This window comes from Lactuca virosa, chromosome 6 (genome assembly GCF_052849685.1).
Source record: "Lactuca virosa cultivar CGN04683 chromosome 6, Lactuca_virosa_CGN04683_v6, whole genome shotgun sequence".
In the NCBI taxonomy this organism is placed as follows: domain Eukaryota; kingdom Viridiplantae; phylum Streptophyta; class Magnoliopsida; order Asterales; family Asteraceae; genus Lactuca; species Lactuca virosa.
Window position 1 is genome coordinate 212,181,435 of NC_136431.1, and position 24,407 is coordinate 212,205,841.

The following is a 24,407-nucleotide window of genomic DNA, read 5'->3' on the forward strand; positions in this document are numbered from 1 at the left end:
AAAGTGTTATTTTACGAAAAAGGAGACTTTTTATAATAAATTTGGTAAACCTCGAGCTAAAATAAACAACGAAACAATAACGAAGGGACGAAATACATCAATAATAATTTTATTGGGTCTACTATTCACATTACGTGGCTAATGGACCTTAAGGGCCCATTCAAGTGTATATTGAGCCCAATAATTTCCATGACATGTTTATTGGGCCTTTCGACCCATTTACATGTTAATTTGGGCCTGAGTTATGGATCACATGTTTGTTGGGCCTTTGTGGTCCATTTACATGCCTATTGGGCCCAAATTACTCACTTACATGTTATTGGGCCTTTGTGATCCATTTACATGCTATTTGGGCTTGGACTGAAATTCACACGCTTAGTAGATCGTAACTATACCTTTACATAACTATTGAACTTCGTATACTTATACATGTACCTTTGGATTTGATAATATACAACATACACGTAAACATTAAACATAGTACGAAAGGTTGAGAATCTAGTGAGACGTGTCGGTTGGCACCTTGAGTGTACAATCGTAGCTTGTAGTTATAATCAGAGTCTCCTGGAGGGAGAGCGAGAGTTTGTGTATAGATCTATACGGGGTGACCCCCCATGCCTTAGTTGTTCGCTACAACTAGACTAGGCCAGTCTAGGGCGACAAAACCTTGAACAAATACCGGCATTTGGAAAAATGCCAAGACAGGCAACCTAGTCATTATCATGTGTGGTTATAACGGCTCATATAGAGATTTAATACCAAAAATTAACACTTCGGAGACTAACTCTTCGATTGTGTCAATACAAAACAACTTATCTAACGATACAAGAACCACGACATTATTATAAATAAGAAAATATCGGATTTTCTGGGAAAAGATTAATATTCAATTATCACTTACTTACAATACAAAGAAATCTAAACTATATTCATATATGTTACTACTATGAAATTCACACATGCATCTATACTTGATTTTCACATCATTTTCAGACATTTTACAGAAAATATCGGATTTTCTGGGTTTTTACGAAAGATACAAAGACTTTTACTCAAACATACTTATGAACTCACCAACATTATATATGTTGACCGTTTTCAAAATAACTTGTATTATCAGGTAATCGTTAAGCTGGAAGGTTTTCAAGTGTGTATGGTTTCATTTTATGTAACATCACTCATCGTACTTTTAATAATTTGAACTTATGTATTTATAACAATGTACTTGATGTGAACAATGCTGGTTGTAATATGAAATGTTGGTGATGAATGTGTTATGATTCATGTATATTCATTGTGATGATAATTCAATTGTTAGTCACACGAGCCCCCGACGTTTCCACCGTCTGGTTCGGGGGTGTGACAGTTTGCTTATATGAAATTGACATCATTACTGTAGTTTCTTTGTGTATGCACAGTGGTTGTACATAACTAAGATTTTATAGCCTGAGAATTCGATTTGGCTTTATTTCATGTTCCTTGTATGGTTGCGGGCTTAAGGTTATGTTGGATATTCGAAAGTCTATAGGATCCAAAGTTATGTAAGCATACACGAGTGCTGCATGGTTGGTGGAAGTTTCAGGGATGAGTTGTGTGGGGTCAGCAGACAGTTGCTCAATGTTTTGTCTTCGTGTACAAAAGTGAGGATAGATTGTATGCATATTCTAGTGAGTATTGTTAGGGCTGTTGTGATGACCCTCTGAGACAAATACGGGTTGGTGTGGAAGGTAGTATAGGCCTGTACTACTAGAAGCACAGGACTCGTATGCATAGCAGGGAAGTCACAACCCCTAGGGCTTTGTTGGGAGTCGGTTCCCCTGGTATAATATATATTCTATCTGATATCTTCCTAGTTTATTTTCAGTATGGTGATGACGAGACGATTTGAGGCAGAATCCAGTTCAGGAGCGGGAGCGGGTGGCCAGGGTAGGTCGACAGTGACTGAGGACCAGATCAGGGAGATTATTCATGAGGAGGTTGTTACCACTGTCTGGGGGTAGATAATGGAGTTGTTTGGGTCTATCAAGACCACTATGGATGGAATACTTTGATGACAGATATGCTTCCCTTGTTGAGACTGTTGCTGCTACAACCACCGAAGTGTCGCCGCTACAGAGGTTGGCGCTGGGAGGGCTTTTTCAGAATCGGGACTTCGATAATATGAAGCCCCCAGATTTTGATGGAATTCAGGATCTGATCATAGCCATGAGGTGGTTTTCTGACATTGAGGGATTCTTTTCACTTGCTCTTGCCCAGCTGACCAGAAGGTCAAGTTCGCTCTAAACCTGCTACAATCCGGAGCGAAGGATTGGAGGAGACTTGTTACTACCTCGTATTTCTCTTAGTAGAGGGCTGCTGTGACTTAGGAGCAGTTCTCAGAGATGTTCCGCTCTAGATATGTTCCGCTGGTGGACCGTGTGAGGTTGGCCCAGGAGTACTTGGACTTGAGACAGGGGACTGAGTCGGTGACGGAGATCATCAAGATGTTCACGGAGAGGGCCATGTTTTGTCCTGAGTTTGCTGCTTCTGCGCAAGCTCAGATGACCCGGTACATAAGCATGCTTAAGACAGACATACGACAGTTTTTATCCACGCAACACTATGGTTCATTGTTGAAGTTAAAGTAGGCCGCTAGGCGGCATGAGATTAGGAGTTTCTTGGGTCTGACGGGTTAGTACCGGAGATTTATTCAGAATTTCTCCAAGATTAAGGTACCCTCACTCGTTTGACGAGGAAGGGGGTGGATTTTCGATGACTGTATTTCTTGTAGTGTATACACATAATACACATAATATTATGTTATATTGTCTAATTATATATTGTCACACACACACACACATACACAGACACACACGCATATATATATATATATATATATATATATATATATATATATATATATATATATATATTAGGTAATGTGCATAATGTTATATACACATAATACACATAATATTATGTTATATCGTTTAATTATATATTGTCACATACACACACACAAACATATATATATATATATATATATATATATATATATATATATATATTGTGTAACAGTAAATAACAATATTTAGAATTCTCATTTCCTAGCATATTCACATTTTGTAATATCGATCTTTTTGTTTTCTTCATCACTCTTTCCTTCGTATGGCGAAGTGGACCATGGTTTTCCAATTCAACTTGTTACTTGTAATTTTTCTTGTGATACGATTCTCTGAAGCTAGTGGGCATAACATGTTCGGTATGTTTAGGTCTACTAATGATAAGCAAGAAGGCAATAGCTCGATATGGGCCATTCTGGTCGCTGGTTCAAAAGGGTACGATAACTATCGGCATCAGGTGACTATTTCATTTAGTTTTTTGTTTATTTGTTAATTATGATCATTTTTAATGTACTCATTTATGATTGTGTGTTGAAAGATTTAAGAAAAAAATATAAGATAACATATTATATGTGTAATCAATTTAGGCCGATGTTTGTCATGCGTATCAAATACTTACCAAGGGTGGGTTGAAAGATGAAAACATAATTGTCTTCATGTATGATGACATTGCAAATAATCCAAGCAACCCAAGGCCTGGTGTGATAATCAACAACCCCAAAGGCTCTGATGTCTATGCAGGTGTGCCAAAGGTACTGTATGTTAACTATAAATTCTTGTCTCAAATTTTACTAGTGACTGTTTGGATGTGCAATATTTACGAAAAAAAAAGGAAATTACCTATTTACAACTCTTTTTTACACTATTTAAAGTACTTTTTTTATCTATTATCAGAAAAATAAGTAGTTTCCTAACTCGCTTTTTTAAAGAAGATATTACAAGGTAATTGATGAAATTGCAAAGATCCTTTTTAATCTATTGAAATCTTTTTGCCACATGTAACATTCTTATTTATTTTGCCACATGTAAATTTATGGTTATTTTAAATTAATTTTTATTACACATGTCATTTTATTAAATTTTAGATAGTGTTTAAATTCAATAATAAATTCATATCAATTTCATTAATAAACTTTCTTTTTAATTTCAAAATTACTAAATTAAATATTCATTAAATTTCTTTATTTATTTATTTAAATTACTTGTTTAAATTTAAAAGAGGAAAAAAAAACACTTTAATTTTTATAATTCAATATTTTTTTATTTTTCTTATAAATTCATACTTCTCAAATGCTTACAATTTTGTATTTAGTTTTTTTCTTTTAAATAAAGTCATGTAATACATGGGTCTCACACCTAGTTTATTAATAAAAAAATTGTATTTTCCTAGTTCTTAATTTTATCATAATTAAAAAAGGTAAATGATGAGATTATAGAGAGATTTATTAATAAATAAATCGGATTTTCTTAATTCTTAATTCTATCATAATTAAAAAAGATAAATGATGAGATTATAGATGCATATTTTTCATATTTTATAATTCTTACCCAAAATTATTTTTATGTAAAGCTAAATGATGACGTTACAGATGATAGATTTATTAATTAATAAATTGTAAAATATGATCATAACTTTTTTTTTAAAAAATAATTTAATTAGAAACTAGGTGTTTTGCCTATGTTTTACATGAGTTCATTTAAAAGAAAAATTATATATGAAATTTAAAATTTTGAATTTATATGGAAAAATAAAAAAAATATTGAATTATTAAAATTAAAGTGTTTTTTTTTTCTTTTAAATTTAAACAAATAATTTAGATAAATAAATAAAAGAAACTAATGAGGCTTTAATTTAAATTTTTTGAAATTAAAAGGAAAGTCAATTAATAAAATTGATATACATTTATTATTTCGTTTAGTGCAATTATTACATTTAAATATTATATGTAATTTATTAAAATGAAAAAAAAATCAACAAATATGCCATGTGGAAAAAAAAATTAATTAAAAATCACCAGAAAATGACATGTGGCCAAATCAAGAAGGATGTGACTTTTGGCAAAAAGATTTTCATTTATTAGAGTAGAGTATAATTGTTATATGAAGAAATTGTTATAATTGAAATTTACATATTATAAGAATACATAAGATTTATTTTTTGTCATTATAACTATTAATTAACCAAATAATCACTGTTTTGCAATCATTCAATCAACCATTATTTAATTATCAAAACTTCAAACAGTTGACACACAATCTGTTCTTTTACAATTTTTTTCATCCAAACACCTTATAAGCTCAATTATGAATAGTGTTTAAAACGACGTATGAACCACTATAATCTAATCACATAACAATTTTTAATATTCAAACATAAATTTATGTTAGGATTACACTGGTAAAAGTGTAACCGCAGCCAATTTGTACGCTGTGCTTCTTGGCAATAAAACGGCTGTGAAAGGTGGAAGCGGGAAAGTTGTAGCAAGCAATCATAACGATAAAATCTTCATATATTACTCGGATCATGGCGGCGCTGGACTTCTTGGTATCACTTTTCTACCTTTTGTTACATTTGAAGAACATCATAGCAGTATATAATTTATATTAATTTATTAACATATTTCTCCTTTTAATTACCATAGGGATGCCAAACATGCCTTTTGTTTATGCGACTGATTTGATCAATGTTCTGAAAATAATGCATGCGAGAAATACATATGATGAGATGGTAAATCATAATTTCGCAATTGGTTATAGCCTATGGATGATCATGACAAATTAAATAATAATTTGAATGTAAACTTAGGTTATATACATAGAAGCATGTCAAGGTGGAAGTATTTTCCAAGGTCTATTGCCCGAAGATCTAAACATTTATGTGACAACTGCATCAAATTCAATTGAGGATAGTTGGGCCACATATTGTGCTGATACAAAGCCACCCTCACCTCCGGAATTCGATACTTGCTTAGGTGATTTATACAGCATTTCATGGATGGAAGACAGGTTTTCTCTTTTTCTCCAATATGAAATATAGTTTCATTTCATTAGCAACCCATAACAACATAGCAAAATGACTTTAATTTCATATAGTGATTGATGAAGGTTGTTGATTTGATTACTTATTGACCTTGTTTGTGGCGTTTTGGTTCTTAGCGAGTCAGAAGATTTGAGGCATGAAACATTGGAACAACAATATTTGAAGGTATTGGTATTAAGATTTTTTCCGTTTTCTTGATTTAATCTCAATTAATTAATGGCTTTTTAAGATACAAAGAGGATACAATTCCCTTGAACAAAGTCACACAAATGTTTGTAGGTAAAGAAGAGAACATACAACAACAATTCGTACCAGGGATCACATGTGATGGAATTTGGAACTCTACGCATAAATAATGAGACTGTTTCAGTTTATCAAGGTTCAACTCCTAGAAATTTCTCTGTGAATCCAGGTCCATCTTTCAGCTCCGTGGGTGTTGTTGACCAGAGAAATGCTGATCTTTATTCCATGTGGCAAAAGGTGTGTATGAAATTTTGTACCTAGAAAGAAGTAGAATTCAAACAGATAAATTTTTCAAAACAACTATGCAAAAATGAACTGATGTGAAATTCATATTGTGCAGTATAAGAAATCCACAGAAGAATCACAAAAGAAGGAACTACTAAAGAAAATCAATGAAATAAAGTCATATAGAGTACATTTGGATAGTAGTGTCGACATAATCAACAATTATTTGTTAGGCTCCCGACATAGATCAGTGAGGGGGGAAGGATTGGCCCTTGTGGATGATTGGGAATGTCTTAAATCCATGGTGGAAAGTTAAATTTGAACTTTGTATTTCTTTTAACATGATTTTCCTAGGTTTTTTTTTGTCATCTATTAATGTTTTGAACTTTTGATTGATTAAGGTTCGAACATTTGAGACGTACTGTGGATCATTGACTCAATATGGCATGAAACATTCACGAACATTCGCTAACATATGCAACAATGGTGTTACAAAGAAAGCCATGGACAAAGCTATAAAAGAGACATGTAGCTCACATAAGATGGGAAAATGGGATCCAAAAATTATTGGTTACAGTGCGTGATTATATGTAATGGAACTGGTGCTAGAAGGAATGAAGATGTAATTTATGTTTCTATCAAGGAAATTATAGTTTTACTACAGAAAAAAAGTTTGAATCATAAAAACAAGAATAAAGTCTTTTATAAAAACAATCTCAGAGCAAACGAAATCTATAATCTTCAAACACACCTATACATAAGAATTATTACAAAGACAAACATAACAAAATGATTTTAGAAACATCTAAGGTTTATAATGAGTAACTTCCATATTATAATAAAAGTTCAGAGAAGTGATATGATAGCTTCAAGAGAGAGTGTATGAGTTGTTAGAGTGAGTTATGATGGAATGACGAAGAAATAGAGCTTAAATACAATCTCTTTTCAAAGTTACCTCTTGCCCTTCCAAGTATAATCTAACTTTCATCACTACCCTCCACATTAGGGACTTATTCAAATTCTATCCATGATCATCCCATCAACAATCAACTCCATATCTTTAGCCCACTATCTAATTAGAGATAAAATGTTACCCACACACCAACCTAGCCAAGTCATTATTTGAATAAGAATAAAAATAATTAACATTACAATTTAATGTTGAATACCATAAGCATATTTTAATCTACTCCCTGAATCTTAGCTTGGCATTGATCAACTAATTTTAATTTTTTAGAAAGATACTGATGTTGTAACACATTTAGCGACTTGGTAAAAATATGTGTAGTTTTCTCATCTGAACTTATTTTATCAACCTTTACAATGTCATCCATCACTCTTTAACGCACAAAATGAGCATCATTCTCAATATGTATAGTACAATCATGGCACACATGATTGAATGAAAGCTACATGCTAAAATGTTACCATACAAAGCATGAAGTGGCAGCTGACAATCAACACGTAAATCTTTCAAAAATTTTATTACCCATAAAATCTCGCATGTAACAAATTAAAGTCAAGGATCTATATTCATATTTTGTATAGATGATATGGAGATTGTAGTCTATTTTTTTTTCTTTTCCAAATCTCCTAGAAATGAGAAGAACTCGGCAAGTAACAGACTTCCTAGAACATAGAAAGTTTCTCTAACAAGTATAACATACGCAACCCAAGACCAGGGCCGACCCAAGGGCAGGGCGAACTGGGCCACCGCCCAGGGCATCCATATAGGATAGGGCATCACATTTTTTTCAACTCTTACGGATATATGTAACTTGGACCAAAATATTGTCCACAAAAGTAGTCTAGTAACAAGGGCGTGATCTGAAACGTGAAATTAGAAAGAAGACGGCAATAACAGCTAAAAAAGCGCATGCCTAAGAAGACGAGGAGACTGGCCAACCGGGGAAGAATTACCGAGGAGCCCCTGAGAGTTTTCTGATTCTATCTTTTATATACCGAGGAGTGGGGGACTGAACATTTCCTTTCAAGCAAAAACATGAACTTTAATTTCCGATTCTTTCTTTCATATCGAGGGGCATTGTCTGAGGTTTTCTGTTTCTATCGTTCATATTGAGGGCAAGAACTGAGTTCTGTTTTTTTACTAATTTCTTTCAAACAACACTGAAAATCGCCTCTTTTTTTCTCTGTATAAGTTTTCTGATTGCTATATGTGTTTGTTTTTAAAGTTATCAAAAGTAAATTTTCTTCGGTAACACTTTTTCCCCGAATCTCGTTTCGCTTTCAGGGCAGCCTTCTGGCATTCTTTCTAGAGTTCTATTGTTCTAGCGTAAATGTTTCATAAATTATTGTTAAATAGCATTCTGACTTTTGTGAAGAGCGCCAGAGAAAGGTCAAGGTTTCCTTCTTGTCTTGAAAATTAAAGTTTGAGCCTCCGAAGTTCTTGAACCTGCAGTTGGGTTTTTTGCCCCTTTTGAAAATTAGTTAATCGAACTTTTTTTTTCTTGTTTTCACTTTATATATATCACTCTTCGTCTGTTCAAGGGTGTGGTTGAAATGCTCATTAATTTATTGATACTCCCAACCGCTTTTGATTATCTGATTCATAATTCGTCTCTTCGTCTCTTCGTCTGTTTTTAGGTTACAATTACATTGTGCATGCACAATTTCACTTAATATTTAAGGGTACATGTATCAAAAAACAAGATCTATGGCTTTTCAGTATTAATCGGAACATACTTTATGAAACAAAACTAATATCCTACTATAATTGAAATTACTAGTAAGAAAACATATCTTTAACATAATCATATTTGTTAATCTCTTGAGTTCTTTGAATGCTCCGTCGAAAGCAAGCATCGAAAGTATGAACGCCTCTAATGGTTCACACCCAAAAACTTTAAAACACTAGAATTACTATAGGAGAGAGAGATAGAGAAAGAGAGAGAGGATGAAGGAAGAGAATTTTGTTTTCCATATTTTACGTATGATACTACACAAAACTATGGTACCCAAGGGTCCTATTTATAGTTCAGGTAACTTGCAGATAAATCCATATTTGAATAATTAAATACTCGATTTTAATCCCTGTTAAAACGTTGTCGCGGGCTTCCTAAGCAAATAAAATTTATCACTGCTCGAATGCACTAAAAGATAGCCTAGGGAAGCAGGGTCGAATCCACAGGGACACAACCTAAAAGTGAATTCAGTTATGCTGCGACTTTCCTAATCATGTAATCAACACAACCTTGGTTATTCAAAATGTGTTCTATCTAAGGTATTGAGAACAACTAACAAACTCTAGTATATTCTATTTTACCTAATTAATTAACCAAAATAAGCTCTTCAGTTAATCCTAAATTTTTACTAATTTAATTATACAAACTCTTAATCAAATCAGAAAAACATCATTATGATCCGTGTAAAATTTCCAGCAATATTCAATATTTCTTACAAGCTTGGATGCGTAAAAATATGAAAATTTCAGTTTATAACAGAGTAAAATCCTAACACGAAACTGATCTGTTACTTGTTACTTATTACTAGTTGATTAGAATAATTACGGATTCCATTAATTGATTAATTAGATTGATTTAATCCTAAATTAGGTGATCAAGCTAAAAAGAAATAAAATCAAACATTCATGAAGATCAAACTGAGATATCTAGATACAATCTCAAATCAAAAACAAGATCTAATGATTAATTACATAAAAAGTACTAATCTTTGCATGAGTGGAATCTAGGGTTTAGTCAGACATGGATACAATATGATGAAAACTAATGAAAAGAAAGTTCAAACTATTAATTCTTACTAAACTAAATGGTTGAGATGATCCACAACCTTCAAATTGTAACACCCGTTTTCCAGAAGTATCAGCTAAAGGCATGTTGGGATCACAGATAAGGTTTTTCGAGAAAAGCCCTATGTCGCGGCGTGGTGCATGGATGCCCACGACGTGACAATAAGAAGGCCACGAAGTGGCATCTGCTGCAGCCGAAGACCATGATTTTAATGGTTTCTACCATATTTAAACACCTACATGCATTGGGCTTCGGCTGTAGCAGCCGAAGCCCATGATTTTTATGGCCACATTGTGATCCGAGAACTTGGTGTTCTTGGTGCACTTTAAAGAATAAGAAGGTTTTGGTACAAGGTTCAAGCAAGCAACTCTTCTCCAACCTTGGAATCATTCTCTGGACCATTTTTAAGGCTTCAAGTTCCTATCTTGATGGTTCTTTCTTTGTAGATCGAGCTTTCCTTGAAAGTTTTGGTCCATAAATGAAGTTTGTATGTTGGAATGAGATAAAGTTTGCAACTTTATGGCTCACCTAGGTCCCTTGAGCCTTATAGCTTTAAGATCTAGGGTTTGGTTAACATTTGTGAGCTTTGCATGAAGTTTTGACTCCATTTATTACCCTTTTTTGAGCTAGTTTGGGAGAGACATGCATTGGACATGCATGTCAATAAAGCAAGGATTTTGTGGTTCTTTAGAAGGCAAGGAATCCTTCTAGAAAGCTGGAGAAAAGCACTTAATGGATTAAGTCCTTAATGTAAAAATATGTCTTCTGGCAATCATCATGACATTGCCAAGGAATGGAGTTACACCACCGCCCGAGGCGGCGGAATATGCCGGGCTGTGCGATTTAGTTCTCGGATCACAAGCAAATTAAATATATATATCACAAGGTCTTCAACTCTCATTTAGATTATTTTTCCTAACAATCAACCGGTTTTAATTTCGGTTTTTGAGCCGTGTACTGCTACGTTGAAACTTCGAAAAATTCTAACGTCGTCTCACGTAGTCAGATTTAGGCGTTCTTTATATGCACAAGTTCACTTTTCCGATTACTACGAATTTAGTTCAGATTATTTATCCTAAAAATATTTTATTTTAAATTTCTATTTTAGCCCTATTTATTACGTTTCGACGTAAGATTTCACAGAGATATCATATATACCTAATATCTATAAAACTCACATAAACATATATATATATATATATATATATATATATATATATATATATATATATATATATATATATATGAATAATTTACTTTTACTTATTCATAGAAGATTTCAATCATCGAACGACATACATACATATTCTTAACTATGCCTAGTGATAAACGCGGGTGTTATAATTATATCCCGCTTAGGATGATTCCGTCCCGGAATCATGCATTAGCTAACAAATGTGGATAGAGAATTTTCATGTAACTTTTTGTTTCCAGGTGAGGTTTGGCCCCGACAAATGCTTCGATCGCACCAACACTAAGTCAATCATCTTATGTAGTAATTTACTCCTATTGTGGCCAATGATTTCTTCAGGTTCTATCAGCCTTTTATTCTCATCAATCCTTAATTCCAAAAGTGGAATCATATCAATATCTTCTCCTAAGAACTTCCTCAAATAGAAAACATGGAAGGTGTTATGTATACCATCCAGTTCATGTGGCAATTCAAGCTTGTTTCCCGATCTTCGGAATTACTTTGAATGCAACAATAAAAGGAGGTCTTAACTTTCCATATTTTCTTAATATGATAAGTCCCATCCATAGAGAGACTTTAATTAGCACTCGATCATCAACCTCAAACGTTATAGGTCGTCACTTCATATCTAAATAGCTCTTCTGACTATTTTGAGAAGCTAGCATTCTCTCTCAGATGATTTTCACTTTATCATCGATCTGTTGAACCATATCCGGACCCACAAATTATTTCTCTCCTGCTTCTAACCATCAAGATGGTGTATGACACTTCCTTATGTACAATGCTTCATGAGGATGCATCTTAAATGCTTGAGTGATAACTATTGTTGTAGACGAATTTTGTAAGTGAACTTTAAAGCATACGCCAACAACATATCCTTCAATGTTTGGATAGTTCTCTCACTCTATCCATCCATTTTCGGATGACAGGTCATGCTCAAACACAACTTCGTACCCATTTCCTTTTGCATACTCTTCCAGAATCTAGAGAGAAATCAACTGTATATGTCTGGCACGATTGATAAAGGTACTCCATGAATTTTGACGATCTCCTTCACGTATGTTTCTGCCAACTTCTCTATTGACCAGTTTTTTCGTGGGGCTATGAATCGCAAACTCTTTGTAAATTTTTCTGTTATAACCCATATCATGTCATGTAAAAAATCAATGGTAATGTCATCCCACTTACGCATGGGTGCTGGTACAGGTTCCATGTCTCCATATGGCTTCTGATGTTGTGTTTTTACTCTTGAATAATTCACACATTCATCCACATAAGTTGCTACATTGACCTTCATAGTTGGCCACCAGTAATAGGGTTTCAAATCCAAATACATCTTGGTGCTGCATGGGTGTATAGAACACATGGTTTTATGAGTCTCTTCCATTAGAATATCTCGTATTCTGCCCATCTTAGGAACCTAAATGTGATTTTTGAATAACTTTAACCCTTGATCGTTTTCTTCGAACACTAACTTCTTACCTACACATTCTTCCTTCTTCGTATCTTCAGCTAAAGCTGTTCTCTGAGCTTCCTTGATCTTTTCTATAATCGTTGAAATAATCTCAATCTTCAACGATTTTCTTTTTTACGTTCTGGATGTACTTTCCTACTTAGGGCATCAGCCATAATGTTTGCTTTACCAGGGTGGTAAAGTATTTCACAATCATAGTCCTTGAGTAGCTCCAACCACCATCGCTGCCTCATATTCAATTCCTTCCACTAAAGGAGATATTGAAGGCTCTTATGATGTGTAAACAGTTTGTATTTGGTTTCGTAAAGATAATGTATCCAGATCTTTATGGAGAAAACCACAGTTGCAAGCTCTAGATCAAGTGTTGGATAGTTTTGCTTGTGGGTCTTTAATTGTCTCGAGGCATAAGTTACTACTTTTTCTCTTTGTTTAATGACATATCCCAATCCAAATCTAGAAGTGTGACAACCCGAAATTTCTATTCTGTACAACCATTCAATTCAATAGAAGTCAGAACAGTTTCTGCTAACTTTCAAGCTTTTTGGAATAAGTTTGAGTGTTTTAAAGTTAGTACTTCAGGAGATAACAGGAGAGAGGATGCCCTAGGGTTTATTGTGCAACAATAAAGTCCCAAAACTCCAAGAGTTTGGAGTTTACGGCCTAAACAAAGGTATTTACGGCCGTAAACCCTAAAAGGGGGTATAAATATGACACTCAGTCATTATTTACCACTTTTCACATTTTCAAGATCCAAAACCCATTTCTCTCTCAAGTATCATCCGGCTTTTCTTCAAGATCTTCAACTTTGTAAGTGTTTCTATCCCTAAAGAGTCGATATCTTACTTAATCTAGTGATCTTACATGATTCCATCCGTGAAATCATTCCAAAAGTGTAGATCTTCAAGTTTCACCAAGAACACCAAGAACACACACTAGTGTTCTTGGACTTTTAGCACCTTTTCAAGCTTCTACCTAGTAAGTACTTCTATCCTAGTGTATTATAAGACTTGTTACACTTCTAATCATCAAGAAAACACCCAAGAATCAAAGGATCAAAGGTGTTTACGGTCCAAGAACACCTTGGACCGTAAACCCTAACAAAGGGGCCAAAGTCGCCCTAGTCCCTTACCAAGCCTTGGAAACTAGTCTAGACCCCTTCCTTGTTGTGCTAGGAACTCAAAACAACAAAAAGACCATAAACCATTTGGGTTTACGGCCGTAAACCCAAGGAGAAGTGGTCCAAGGACCGTAAACTCCACAAAGGAGTGAAATGGTTCCCTAATCTCTTCCTAAGGCTTAAACATGAAGTAGGAATGCTTCTTATGACCTTATAAGTTTCAAATCACAAAATGGTAAAAGTACCATGAGTTTACGGCCGTAAACTCATGGGTTTACGACCGTAAACTCAAAGGGTGATGGTCACCAAACCGTAAACTCCAAAGGAGTTTACCCTTGAACCCTAAACTCAAATACAAGGTCCTACCACCCTTAGATGCAAATCCTTAGGACTTATAGCACTTAAATCAAGTGTTTTACATGTCTTAGAATGTCTTAAACTTGGTTAGTTAGTTGTTTTATGGCTAATTGGATACGTATATATGTTATTATATGTTAACTAGGATCCTTGTGTGTGTTCAAGTCTTCACTTGACACTTAGCATCCTATACATTCCGTTCATCCAAACCACTCACTACAGGTGAGTTCATACCCCTTAATTAACCTTTTAAATGTTTTTAAATGCTTTTATGGGGGGGGGGGGGGGAATACAAGTTGAACTATTATAGTTATTATATCAATCACATGTGATTAATAACTACCAAACAAGTGGATTTCTTACTTTTCAAACTGTGTTATCAAACTGTTTTACTTCAAACTGTTTTACAAACTCTTTTTCATATCAAATACTTTTATTAAACTCTTTTAACTTATATTCTGTGTATCTATATAGATATAGTTATATAAGTAGGATTGAAAGGACTTAGGACTGATAGCTCACCTTACTTCCTGTTCCTTGTTTGGTTGTGGACTTAGGTATTCAGGTTATTTGTCCGAAGGTCGTTTGAATCCTAGTTATATATTATGTATATGTATATAGATATAAAAGTTCCTTCTTTCATTCAATTCAATACCTTTGGGTAGAAAAGGTATACGCAAACATGTTCATACATTCAAACAACATTACTAGTAAACTATAATAGGTATAGTTTAGGGAGATACTAATACTATTACTAGAACAGTGAAACATACAATGAGTCAATTCATACATGAGTCAATAACAAACAAACAATAGATACTATGATGAGAAACAAACAATAGATACTATGATGAGAAACAAACAATAGAATACTATGATGAGAAACAAACAATACATGCTAGACAGGGAGAGAACACACAATACAGTTAGCACATAGATATACTAAAACATTATAACATTTATGTGAGCCACGTAACGGGGCATGGCACTACCTGTCATGACCGTTTTGTATCCAGAATCTCCTTAAGTGGGGAGCGTATGAGTTTGTGTATAGATCTATACTAGATTGACTATCCTACACCTTGCTGCTCGCTACAGTGGGACTTGCAAGTCTACGGGTGCCAAACGTCATTTCTTACGACGTATTACATCGTCGTTTTTCTATGAGTCGGTAGCGGGATACAGGCCGATCACATGGTACTTTAAATAAGAATTGGTTTAAAGTAGTTAGTACAACAGTAGTTACTTAATACAACACTACAGTACTATTTCATTTTCCCATTACATTTACTTTGTGATATTCACACAATAAACAATAATGTAAAAACTATATTTTTGGTTAATGATAGTCAGATTTGGGAAAATACACACTCTTACAAGAGACACACACATATACTAGATGCCTTGGTAGAAGGCTACTTTTAGTAGGAAACATAGGGTTTTCTAGGAGAGTTCAAACAATTACAAACTTTTACAAACTTATACAAATACAGACTTACAAACACTTTCATACAAATACAAACACTAATATACTTATGATCTCACCAGCTTTAAAGCTGATAAACTCTTTCAAAATAACTTGTATTCTCAGGTCACCAGTAGACAGGTACCGGTGCCAGGTTTTGAGAAGATGGAGCTCGTTCAAGACTCATCTTTTATTTTGATGTATATTTTTGGTGTCTATATAACTTGACAGAAAACACTTGTATGAAATTATATTATTAATGCAATGGATGATGTTGTTGCTTGTTTACTACTTTGCATTGTTGTGATACTGAACATGACGTCCTCCACCCCCGAACGTTTCCGCCGTTCCGGTTTTGGGGTGTGACAAATTGGTATCAGAGTATTGTTTATAGTGAATCGAGTGTATCAACCCATAAAAGATATACGAACTATAAACACAGCGGGATTAACATACTCTGATAAAGAGTTTATACTTTTAAATAATAAAATATTTAACCAAGTATACATACCTGTATTCATACTAAAATCAGTGTCACTAGGACAGAAGAAAAGTATTACGATTGTTGGACAGCACAAGTAGACTTAGAGACATATAGTCAAAGCTGGGAAGATATAGCCTGATCAACTATGTGATCCGAGGGTTGACTAGCATGAGCCTAAGTGTGGTTGTGAGGTTGCAACATGTCTAAAAACTTACCAACACTACTACAATGAGAACAGTAGAACAGAACATAAACTTAAAATACTATAGGAGTATTTTGTGTTACTTTAATTACTTATCTGAGAACTAAAGGTCTTTATTAGTATATCAATAGTTGCTGAGTGGATACGCTAAGGTTATATGTATCTAGGATATCATAGACTTAGAATCTGTGATCTTTGCTTTACTTCATGTTCCTTGTTTGGTTGTGGGCTTAGAGTTAGGGTCACTTATTCGAAGGTCTATCCTGTCTTGGTTACATATGACTTGTATGCACTACGCAAATGTTGAAGTAACTGATAAAGATCATCTTATAATTATCTAATTAGTGTGTCTATTTAGTTATTTCTTTATCTCTTTTTTCGCATAGATATCATGGCTGGATTCCATATCCCTGGAGACCCGTACTACCCCAACAACGGTAATGCAGGATGGCTGGGAGAAGAGCCAGAAGATGATCACCCAATCCCATTGGATGATCACGAAGCTGAAGGCTTTTCTGAGGATACTGACTCAGAGCCAGAAGTCAACAACCTACCCCCAGCTGCTCAAGACCCAAACCTGAATTCTCGTCCAGCATTTCAAGGACCCACACCTCTGTGGGCCACAAACTTGAATAGATGGAGTCAGGAACAAGGTCAACCCATTCCCTACAATGGAGACAGAAGCTTCTACAACCTCACTGAGGGAGGTTCAGCTGACAGGGTCCTACCCATCATGGTTCGTAGGATTGCTCGGAACACCGAGCAAGGTCGAGCGACTATCGATCGAGTCGTGGAGATTGACGCCAACTCTGGTGTTAACATAGTCCGCATTCGCCAACTAGAGTCTGCTCATGAAAGGACTCAGGTCCGCAATGCAGTTCTACAGAGGGAACTTGCTGAAACCCAAGCTGAAGTCAGGGAACTTCGAGCTCAGCAGACAAGGTCTGAAAGGCGTATGAGGGGCATAGAACGTCTTCTGTCGGATTCAAGAACTCACTCTAGTAGTTCTCGTCGTCGATAGAGTCTCATCGACTTCTCTTTTGGATATAACTTAGTTTATGTAAAAACTCTAGTTAATTTCCTACCTTTATAAAACTTAGACCTGTTAGGTCTTGATTAGGTCGTAGTTCTGTCAAAATTTTCCATCTTGGTTGATGTAAGACCTACTTCTAGGTCATTTTTCCCCGAACTCATTACATCTGTAATTCCAGTATTATTGACAGATATCTAATCTCATGGAAATTATTATCCAATTGCTATCACCTGCTAGTACAAGATCTTCATTCAATCGTGTTATCCAATTGTGCTGTTGGGCTATGGAGAGTTAGTCCATGAGTCATTCTCATCAATTTTACTATTAAATCCTTATCAATATCTTCATCTTTGTAAACTTATAGTTAAAAGATGCCTCCACATCAATCAACAAGACGCGATCCTCCAGCACCAACACCACCTGCTCCTCAAATCGATACGGCAGCACTAAATGCTGCAGTAGCTGCGGCTGTCGCAACGGCCATGGCTCAATATCATTCTTCTGGTTCCACTGGAGGAGGAACACCCGTTCAATATAATCATGGTGAAATCCCTGTGCGCTTGAGAGAGTGCTCCTACAAGGACTTCTCCAACTGCAAGCCAATGTCCTTTAAAGGGACTGGCGGAGTCATTGCCCTCTCGCAATGGTTCGAAAAGACGGAGTCGATCTTCGAGATTTGCTCCTGCTCTGCAGCGAGTAAAGTCGAGTTTGCTGCTTGCACTTTCGAAGGAAAAGCGCTGACATGGTGGAATAGCCATGTCAAGTCACTAACTCTTGTAGTGGCAAACGACATGGGCTGGGAAACTTTGAAAGACCTCATGATTGAGGAATACTGCCCGAGGGGCGAAATCCAAAAGCTAGAGGAGGAACTGTGGAGCCTAACCATGAAGGGCTCCGACATAGTCTCTTATACCGCCAGATTCTGCGAGCTGGTGGCCCTCTGTCCCAACATGGTTCCTAAAGAGGGGAAGAAGATTGAAAGGTACATATGGGGGCTGGTGCCTCCATTTCAGGGAAATGTTTTGGCTTCAAACCCCACTACATTCGACAGTGCCAAGCGATTGGCACAGCGGCTTATAGACCATGGGGTTCGTACCCCGGCCGCAACAACAACCATGGCCATCTCGGAACCCGCCAGAACCGCTGATTCCAAGCGGAAGTTTTGGGATGACAAGAGAAAGACGAAGGCTGCCAAAAAGCAGCACGTCGTGGCAGTTCATGCTGCGACAGTACCTGCCGCTGCTGCTCCGGTCAAGCAGTACGCTGGAAGTTTGCCTAAGTGCAACAAATGCAACTTCCACCACGTCGGTGCCTGCCGGGAAATGCAATGTTTGAACTGTAACAGGAAGGGGCACACTGCCCGTTTCTACAAAGCTCCGGCTAGGCCAATCAACCAAGTCCCCGGCACAGGAGTGGGCCAAGCTTGCTACGGTTGTGGCGAGGTAGGCCACTACAAAAGGAACTGCCCGAAGGCAGGGAATGCCGGTGGAGTGGCAAGAGTTCTGGCCATAGGCCATGAGGAAGCGGTTGCCGACCCCACAGTGGTCACTGGTACGTTTCTCCTCGATAACTCTTATGCATGCATATTATTTGATAGTGGAGCGGAGAGGAGTTTCGTGAACCAAAAATTTGCTCATTTACTTAAGCAAAAATCACGAGCACATAAAGAACCGTTCACTGTAGAAATGGCTAATGGAAAGACAGAGAGCACTAGCAGTATATACATAGGGTGTACCCTAACTTTAGATAGCCATTCATTTTCGATCGACCTCATGCCGGTTTCAATTAAAAGTTTCGACGTCATTATCAGCATGGATTGGTTGAGTCTTCATCGTGCCGACATCATGTGTTACGAGAAGGCTGTACGCCTTAATCTTCCGTCTGGCGAAACCCTAGTAGTTTATGGCGACAAACCCGTCACGAACCTTCGTATCATCTCGAGCATTCAAGCTCAGAAATTCTTGCGAAAGGAATGTCGCACATTCCTTGCTCATGTGGTCGATGTGAGCCAAGAAACGAAATCCATTCAGAACATTCCAGTAGTACGCGACTTTCCCGACATCTTTCCGGAAGAACTCCCAGGATTACCTCCGCAACGTCAAGTCGAGTTCAGAATCGACTTAGTTCTAGGGGCTACCCCCGTAGCCAAATCGCCCTATCGTCTAGCACCTACAGAGATGCAAGAACTATCCTGCCAACTTAACGAACTGCTCAGCAAGGGCTTTATAAGACCAAGCTTCTCACCCCGGGGAGCTCCAGTCTTGTTCATCAAGAAGAAAGACGGATCGTTTCGTATGTGCATCGACTACAGGGAGCTCAACAAACTAACCGTCAAAAATCGTTATCCTTTGCCTCGTATTGACGATTTATTTGACCAACTTCAAGGGGCGAACTTCTTTTCAAAAATCGACTTAAGATCCGGATATCACCAACTACGAGTGCTAGGGGAGGATGTTCCGAAGACAGCCTTCCGAACTCGTTATGGGCACTACGAATTCGTAGTGATGCCGTTCGGATTAACAAACGCACCCACAGTATTCATGGACTTAATGAATAGGGTGTGTCGTCCTTACTTGGATCAGTTCGTCATCGTCTTCATCGATGACATACTTATCTACTCTCATAGTAAGGAGGAACATAGTCAACATCTTCGTCAAGTCTTAGAAACGCTGCGTTCGGAGAAGCTCTATGCGAAGTTCTCGAAATGCGAATTTTGGATCCGAAGAGTCGAATTCTTAGGGCACGTGGTTAGCGAAGAGGGAATACACGTGGACCCTTCCAAAATTAAAGCCATTGAGAGCTGGTCAGCACCGAAGACGCCTACATAAATTCGTCAATTTCTAGGCCTCGCTGGCTACTATCGCAGGTTCATTCAGAACTTCTCCCGCATTGCGAAACCTCTTACAATACTGACCCAGAAAGGCGTGGCCTTTGACTGGGAAGAGAAGCAGGAGAGAGCGTTCCAAATGCTCAAGCGAGCCTTGTGCACCGCACCAATACCATCCCTCCCCGAAGGGATAAAAGACTTCGTTCTCTATTGCGATGCGTCAAATCAAGGACTCGGATGTGTTCTGATGCAACGAGGTAAGGTCATCGCCTATGCCTCGAGACAGCTAAAGACACACGAGGTCAACTACACCACACACGATCTTGAACTAGGAGCAGTTGTATTTGCTCTGAAGATCTGGAGACACTACCTGTATGGTACAAAAAGCACTATCTTTACAGACCACAAAATCCTACAACATATATTCGACCAGAAGGAGCTCAACATGAGACAACGAAGGTGGGTCGAGCTACTCAGTGATTATGAATGCGAAATTCGTTATCATCCAGGTAAAGCCAACGTAGTAGCTGACGCCCTAAGTCGGAAAGAATATTCTGGTCGTAGAGTCAAATCTTTGACTATGACAATCCATTCACACCTGTCCACACAAATTAAGGAAGCTCAGCTCGACGCTTTGAAACCTGAAAATATGGCGGGTGAATCCCTAAGAGGAATGGATAAGAACTTGGAGGTCAAGGGTGGCGGAGCTTATTATTTCATGGATCGGATTTGGACCCCGAAACTCGGTGGTTTCAGAGACTTGGTCATGAACGAGGCGCACAACACTCGTTATTCCGTCCACCCAGGTTCAGATAAGATGTATCTGGATCTTAAAAAGCTATACTAGTGGCCTAACATGAAAGCAAAGATTGCTACCTTCGTGAGTAAATGCCTTACTTGGGCCAAGGTCAAGGTCGAATACCAGAAACCCTCCGGCCTTCTACAACAACCGGAGATACCAGAATGGAAGTGGGAGCGGATCACTATGGACTTCATAACCAAGTTGCCCAAGACAACGGGTGGACTTGATACCATATGGGTCATCGTCGATAGATTGGCCAAGTCCGCACACTTCCTGCCTATCAAGGAAACAGACAAGATGGAGAAGCTTATAAGAACTTACATTGGGGAGATTGTACGACTACACGGTGTTCCCATATCCATTATCCCAGACAGAGATAGTAGATTCACTTCGAGGTTCTGGCAGTCGCTACAAAGTTCCCTAGGAACTAGGCTGGACATGAGTACAGCCTACCATCCACAGACCGACGGTCAAAGTGAGAGGACTATCCAAACCTTGGAAGATATGTTGCGAGCCTGTGTGATAGACTTTGGGAAAGCATGGGATACTCATTTACCCCTTGTCGAATTTTCCTACAACAACAGTTATCACACGAGCATAAAGGCTGCTCCATTCGAGGCCCTCTATGGCCGAAAGTGCAGATCCCCTATGTGCTGGGCTGAGGTGGGTGATACCCAGTTAACTAAAGGACGAGTTCCTGAAAGCACTCTCACGGGTCCGGAGATCATTCGGGAAACAACGAAGAAGATCGTTCAGATTCGTGAACGATTGAAAGCCTCTAGAGACCGACAGAAAAGCTACGCTGATAAACGAAGGAAACCGTTGGAATTCCAGGTGGGCGACCGTGTTCTATTGAAGGTATCACCCTGGAAGGGCTTGATACCCTTTGGAAAGCGTGGAAAGCTGAACCCGAGGTACATAGGGCCTTTCGATATTCTCGCAAGAATCGGCCCTGTAGCTTACAAACTTAACTTACCACGCGAACTCAGTAACGTAGATTCTACTTTCCACGTCTTGAACTTGAAAAAGTGTCTGTCCGACGAGACTCTTGTAATCCCACTCGACGGGATCGAGATCAACGAGAGCATCAACTTCGTGGAAGAACCAGTAGAGATCATGGACCGGGAGGTCAAGCAAACGAAACAAAGTCGTATCCCGATAGTGAAGGTTCGCTGGAACGCCAAGCGAGGACCTGAATTCACTTGGGAGCGAGAGGATCAGATGAAACTGAAATATCCTCTTCTTTTTTACTTAGTAATTTGTAACTACTTATTTGCTTAAATTCTAATTTCGGGACGAAATTCCTTCTAACGGGGGGATGATGTGACAACCCGAAATTTCTATTCTGTACAACCATTCAATTCAATAGAAGTCAGAACAGTTTCTGCTAACTTTCAAGCTTTTTGGAATAAGTTTGAGTGTTTTAAAGTTAGTACTTCAGGAGATAACAGGAGAGAGGATGCCCTAGGGTTTATTGTGCAACAATAAAGTCCCAAAACTCCAAGAGTTTGGAGTTTACGGCCTAAACAAAGGTGTTTACGGCCATAAACCCTAAAAGGGGGTATAAATATGACACTTAGTCATTATTTACCACTTTTCACATTTTCAAGATCCAAAACCCATTTCTCTCTCAAGTATCATCCGACTTTTCTTCACGATTATCAACTTTGTAAGTGTTTCTATCCCTAAAGAGTCGATATCTTACTTAATCTAGTGATCTTACATGATTCCATCCGTGAAATCATTCCAAAAGTGTAGATCTTCAAGTTTCACCAAGAACACCAAGAACACACACTAGTGTTCTTGGACTTTTAGCACCTTTTCAAGCTTCTACCTAGTGAGTACTTCTATCCTAGTGTATTATAAGACTTGTTACACTTCTAATCATCAAGAAAACACCCAAGAATCAAAGGATCAAAGGTGTTTACGGTCCAAGAACACCTTGGACCGTAAACCCTAACAAAGGGGCCAAAGTCGCCCTAGTCCCTTACCAAGCCTTGGAAACTAGTCTAGACCCCTTCCTTGTTGTGCTAGGAACTCAAAACAACAAAAAGACCATAAACCATTTGGGTTTACGGCCGTAAACCCAAGGAGAAGTGGTCCAAGGACCGTAAACTCCACAAAGGAGTGAAATGGTTCCCTAATCTCTTCCTAAGGCTTAAACATGAAGTAGGAATGCTTCTTATGACCTTATAAGTTTCAAATCACAAAATGGTAAAAGTACCATGAGTTTACGGCCGTAAACTCATGGGTTTACGACCGTAAACTCAAAGGGTGATGGTCACAAAACCGTAAACTCCAAAGGAGTTTACCCTTGAACCCTAAACTCAAATACAAGGTCCTACCACCCTTAGATGTAAATCCTTAGGACTTATAGCACTTAAATCAAGTGTTTTACATGTCTTAGAATGTCTTAAACTTGGTTAGTTAGTTGTTTTATGGCTAATTGGATACGTATATATGTTATTATATGTTAACTAGGATCCTTGTGTGTGTTCAAGTCTTCACTTGACACTTAGCATCCTATACATTCCGTTCATCCAAACCACTCACTACAGGTGAGTTCATACCCCTTAATTAACCTTTTAAATGTTTTTAAATGCTTTTATGGGGGGGGGGGAATACAAGTTGAACTATTATAGTTATTATATCAATCACATGTGATTAATAACTACCAAACAAGTGGATTTCTTACTTTTCAAACTGTGTTATCAAACTGTTTTACTTCAAACTGTTTTACAAACTCTTTTTCATATCAAATACTTTTATTAAACTCTTTTAACTTATATTCTGTGTATCTATATAGATATAGTTATATAAGTAGGATTGAAAGGACTTAGGACTGATAGCTCACCTTACTTCCTGTTCCTTGTTTGGTTGTGGACTTAGGTATTCAGGTTATTTGTCCGAAGGTCGTTTGAATCCTAGTTATATATTATGTATATGTATATAGATATAAAAGTTCCTTCTTTCATTCAATTCAATACCTTTGGGTAGCAAAGGTATACGCAAACATGTTCATACATTCAAACAACATTACTAGTAAACTATAATAGGTATAGTTTAGGGAGATACTAATACTATTACTAGAACAGTGAAACATACAATGAGTCAATTCATACATGATTCAATAACAAACAAACAATAGATACTATGATGAGAAACAAACAATAGATACTATGATGAGAAACAAACAATAGAATACTATGATGAGAAACAAACAATACATGCTAGACAGGGAGAGAACACACAATACAGCTAGCACATACATATACTAGAACATTATAACATTTATGT

At 37.1% G+C, this 24,407-nt stretch overlaps 1 protein-coding gene across 1 annotated transcript; it reads left to right on the forward strand.

Moving 5' to 3' along the window:
- Positions 1–3,147: 3,147 nt before the first annotated feature.
- Positions 3,148–6,974, forward strand: LOC145119603 (vacuolar-processing enzyme-like). The gene is made up of 9 exons (XM_079055280.1): positions 3,148–3,339; positions 3,470–3,634; positions 5,271–5,427; positions 5,525–5,610; positions 5,689–5,888; positions 6,039–6,087; positions 6,202–6,402; positions 6,506–6,694; positions 6,792–6,974. The coding sequence occupies exons 1-9, from the start codon at positions 3,148–3,150 to the stop codon at positions 6,972–6,974; spliced, it is 1,422 nt and encodes a 473-aa protein (XP_078911406.1).
- Positions 6,975–24,407: the final 17,433 nt, after the last annotated feature.

Excerpts from the sequence above, each read along its gene's own strand:
- LOC145119603 (XM_079055280.1), top strand. The coding sequence starts at position 3,148 with ATGGCGAAGTGGACCATGGTTTTCCAATTCAACTTGTTACTTGTAATT. Across the intron at positions 6,088-6,201 it reads TGGAACAACAATATTTGAAG|GTAAAGAAGAGAACATACAA; the intron begins GTATTGGTATTA and ends AAATGTTTGTAG. Across the intron at positions 6,695-6,791 it reads GGGAATGTCTTAAATCCATG|GTTCGAACATTTGAGACGTA; the intron begins GTGGAAAGTTAA and ends TGATTGATTAAG.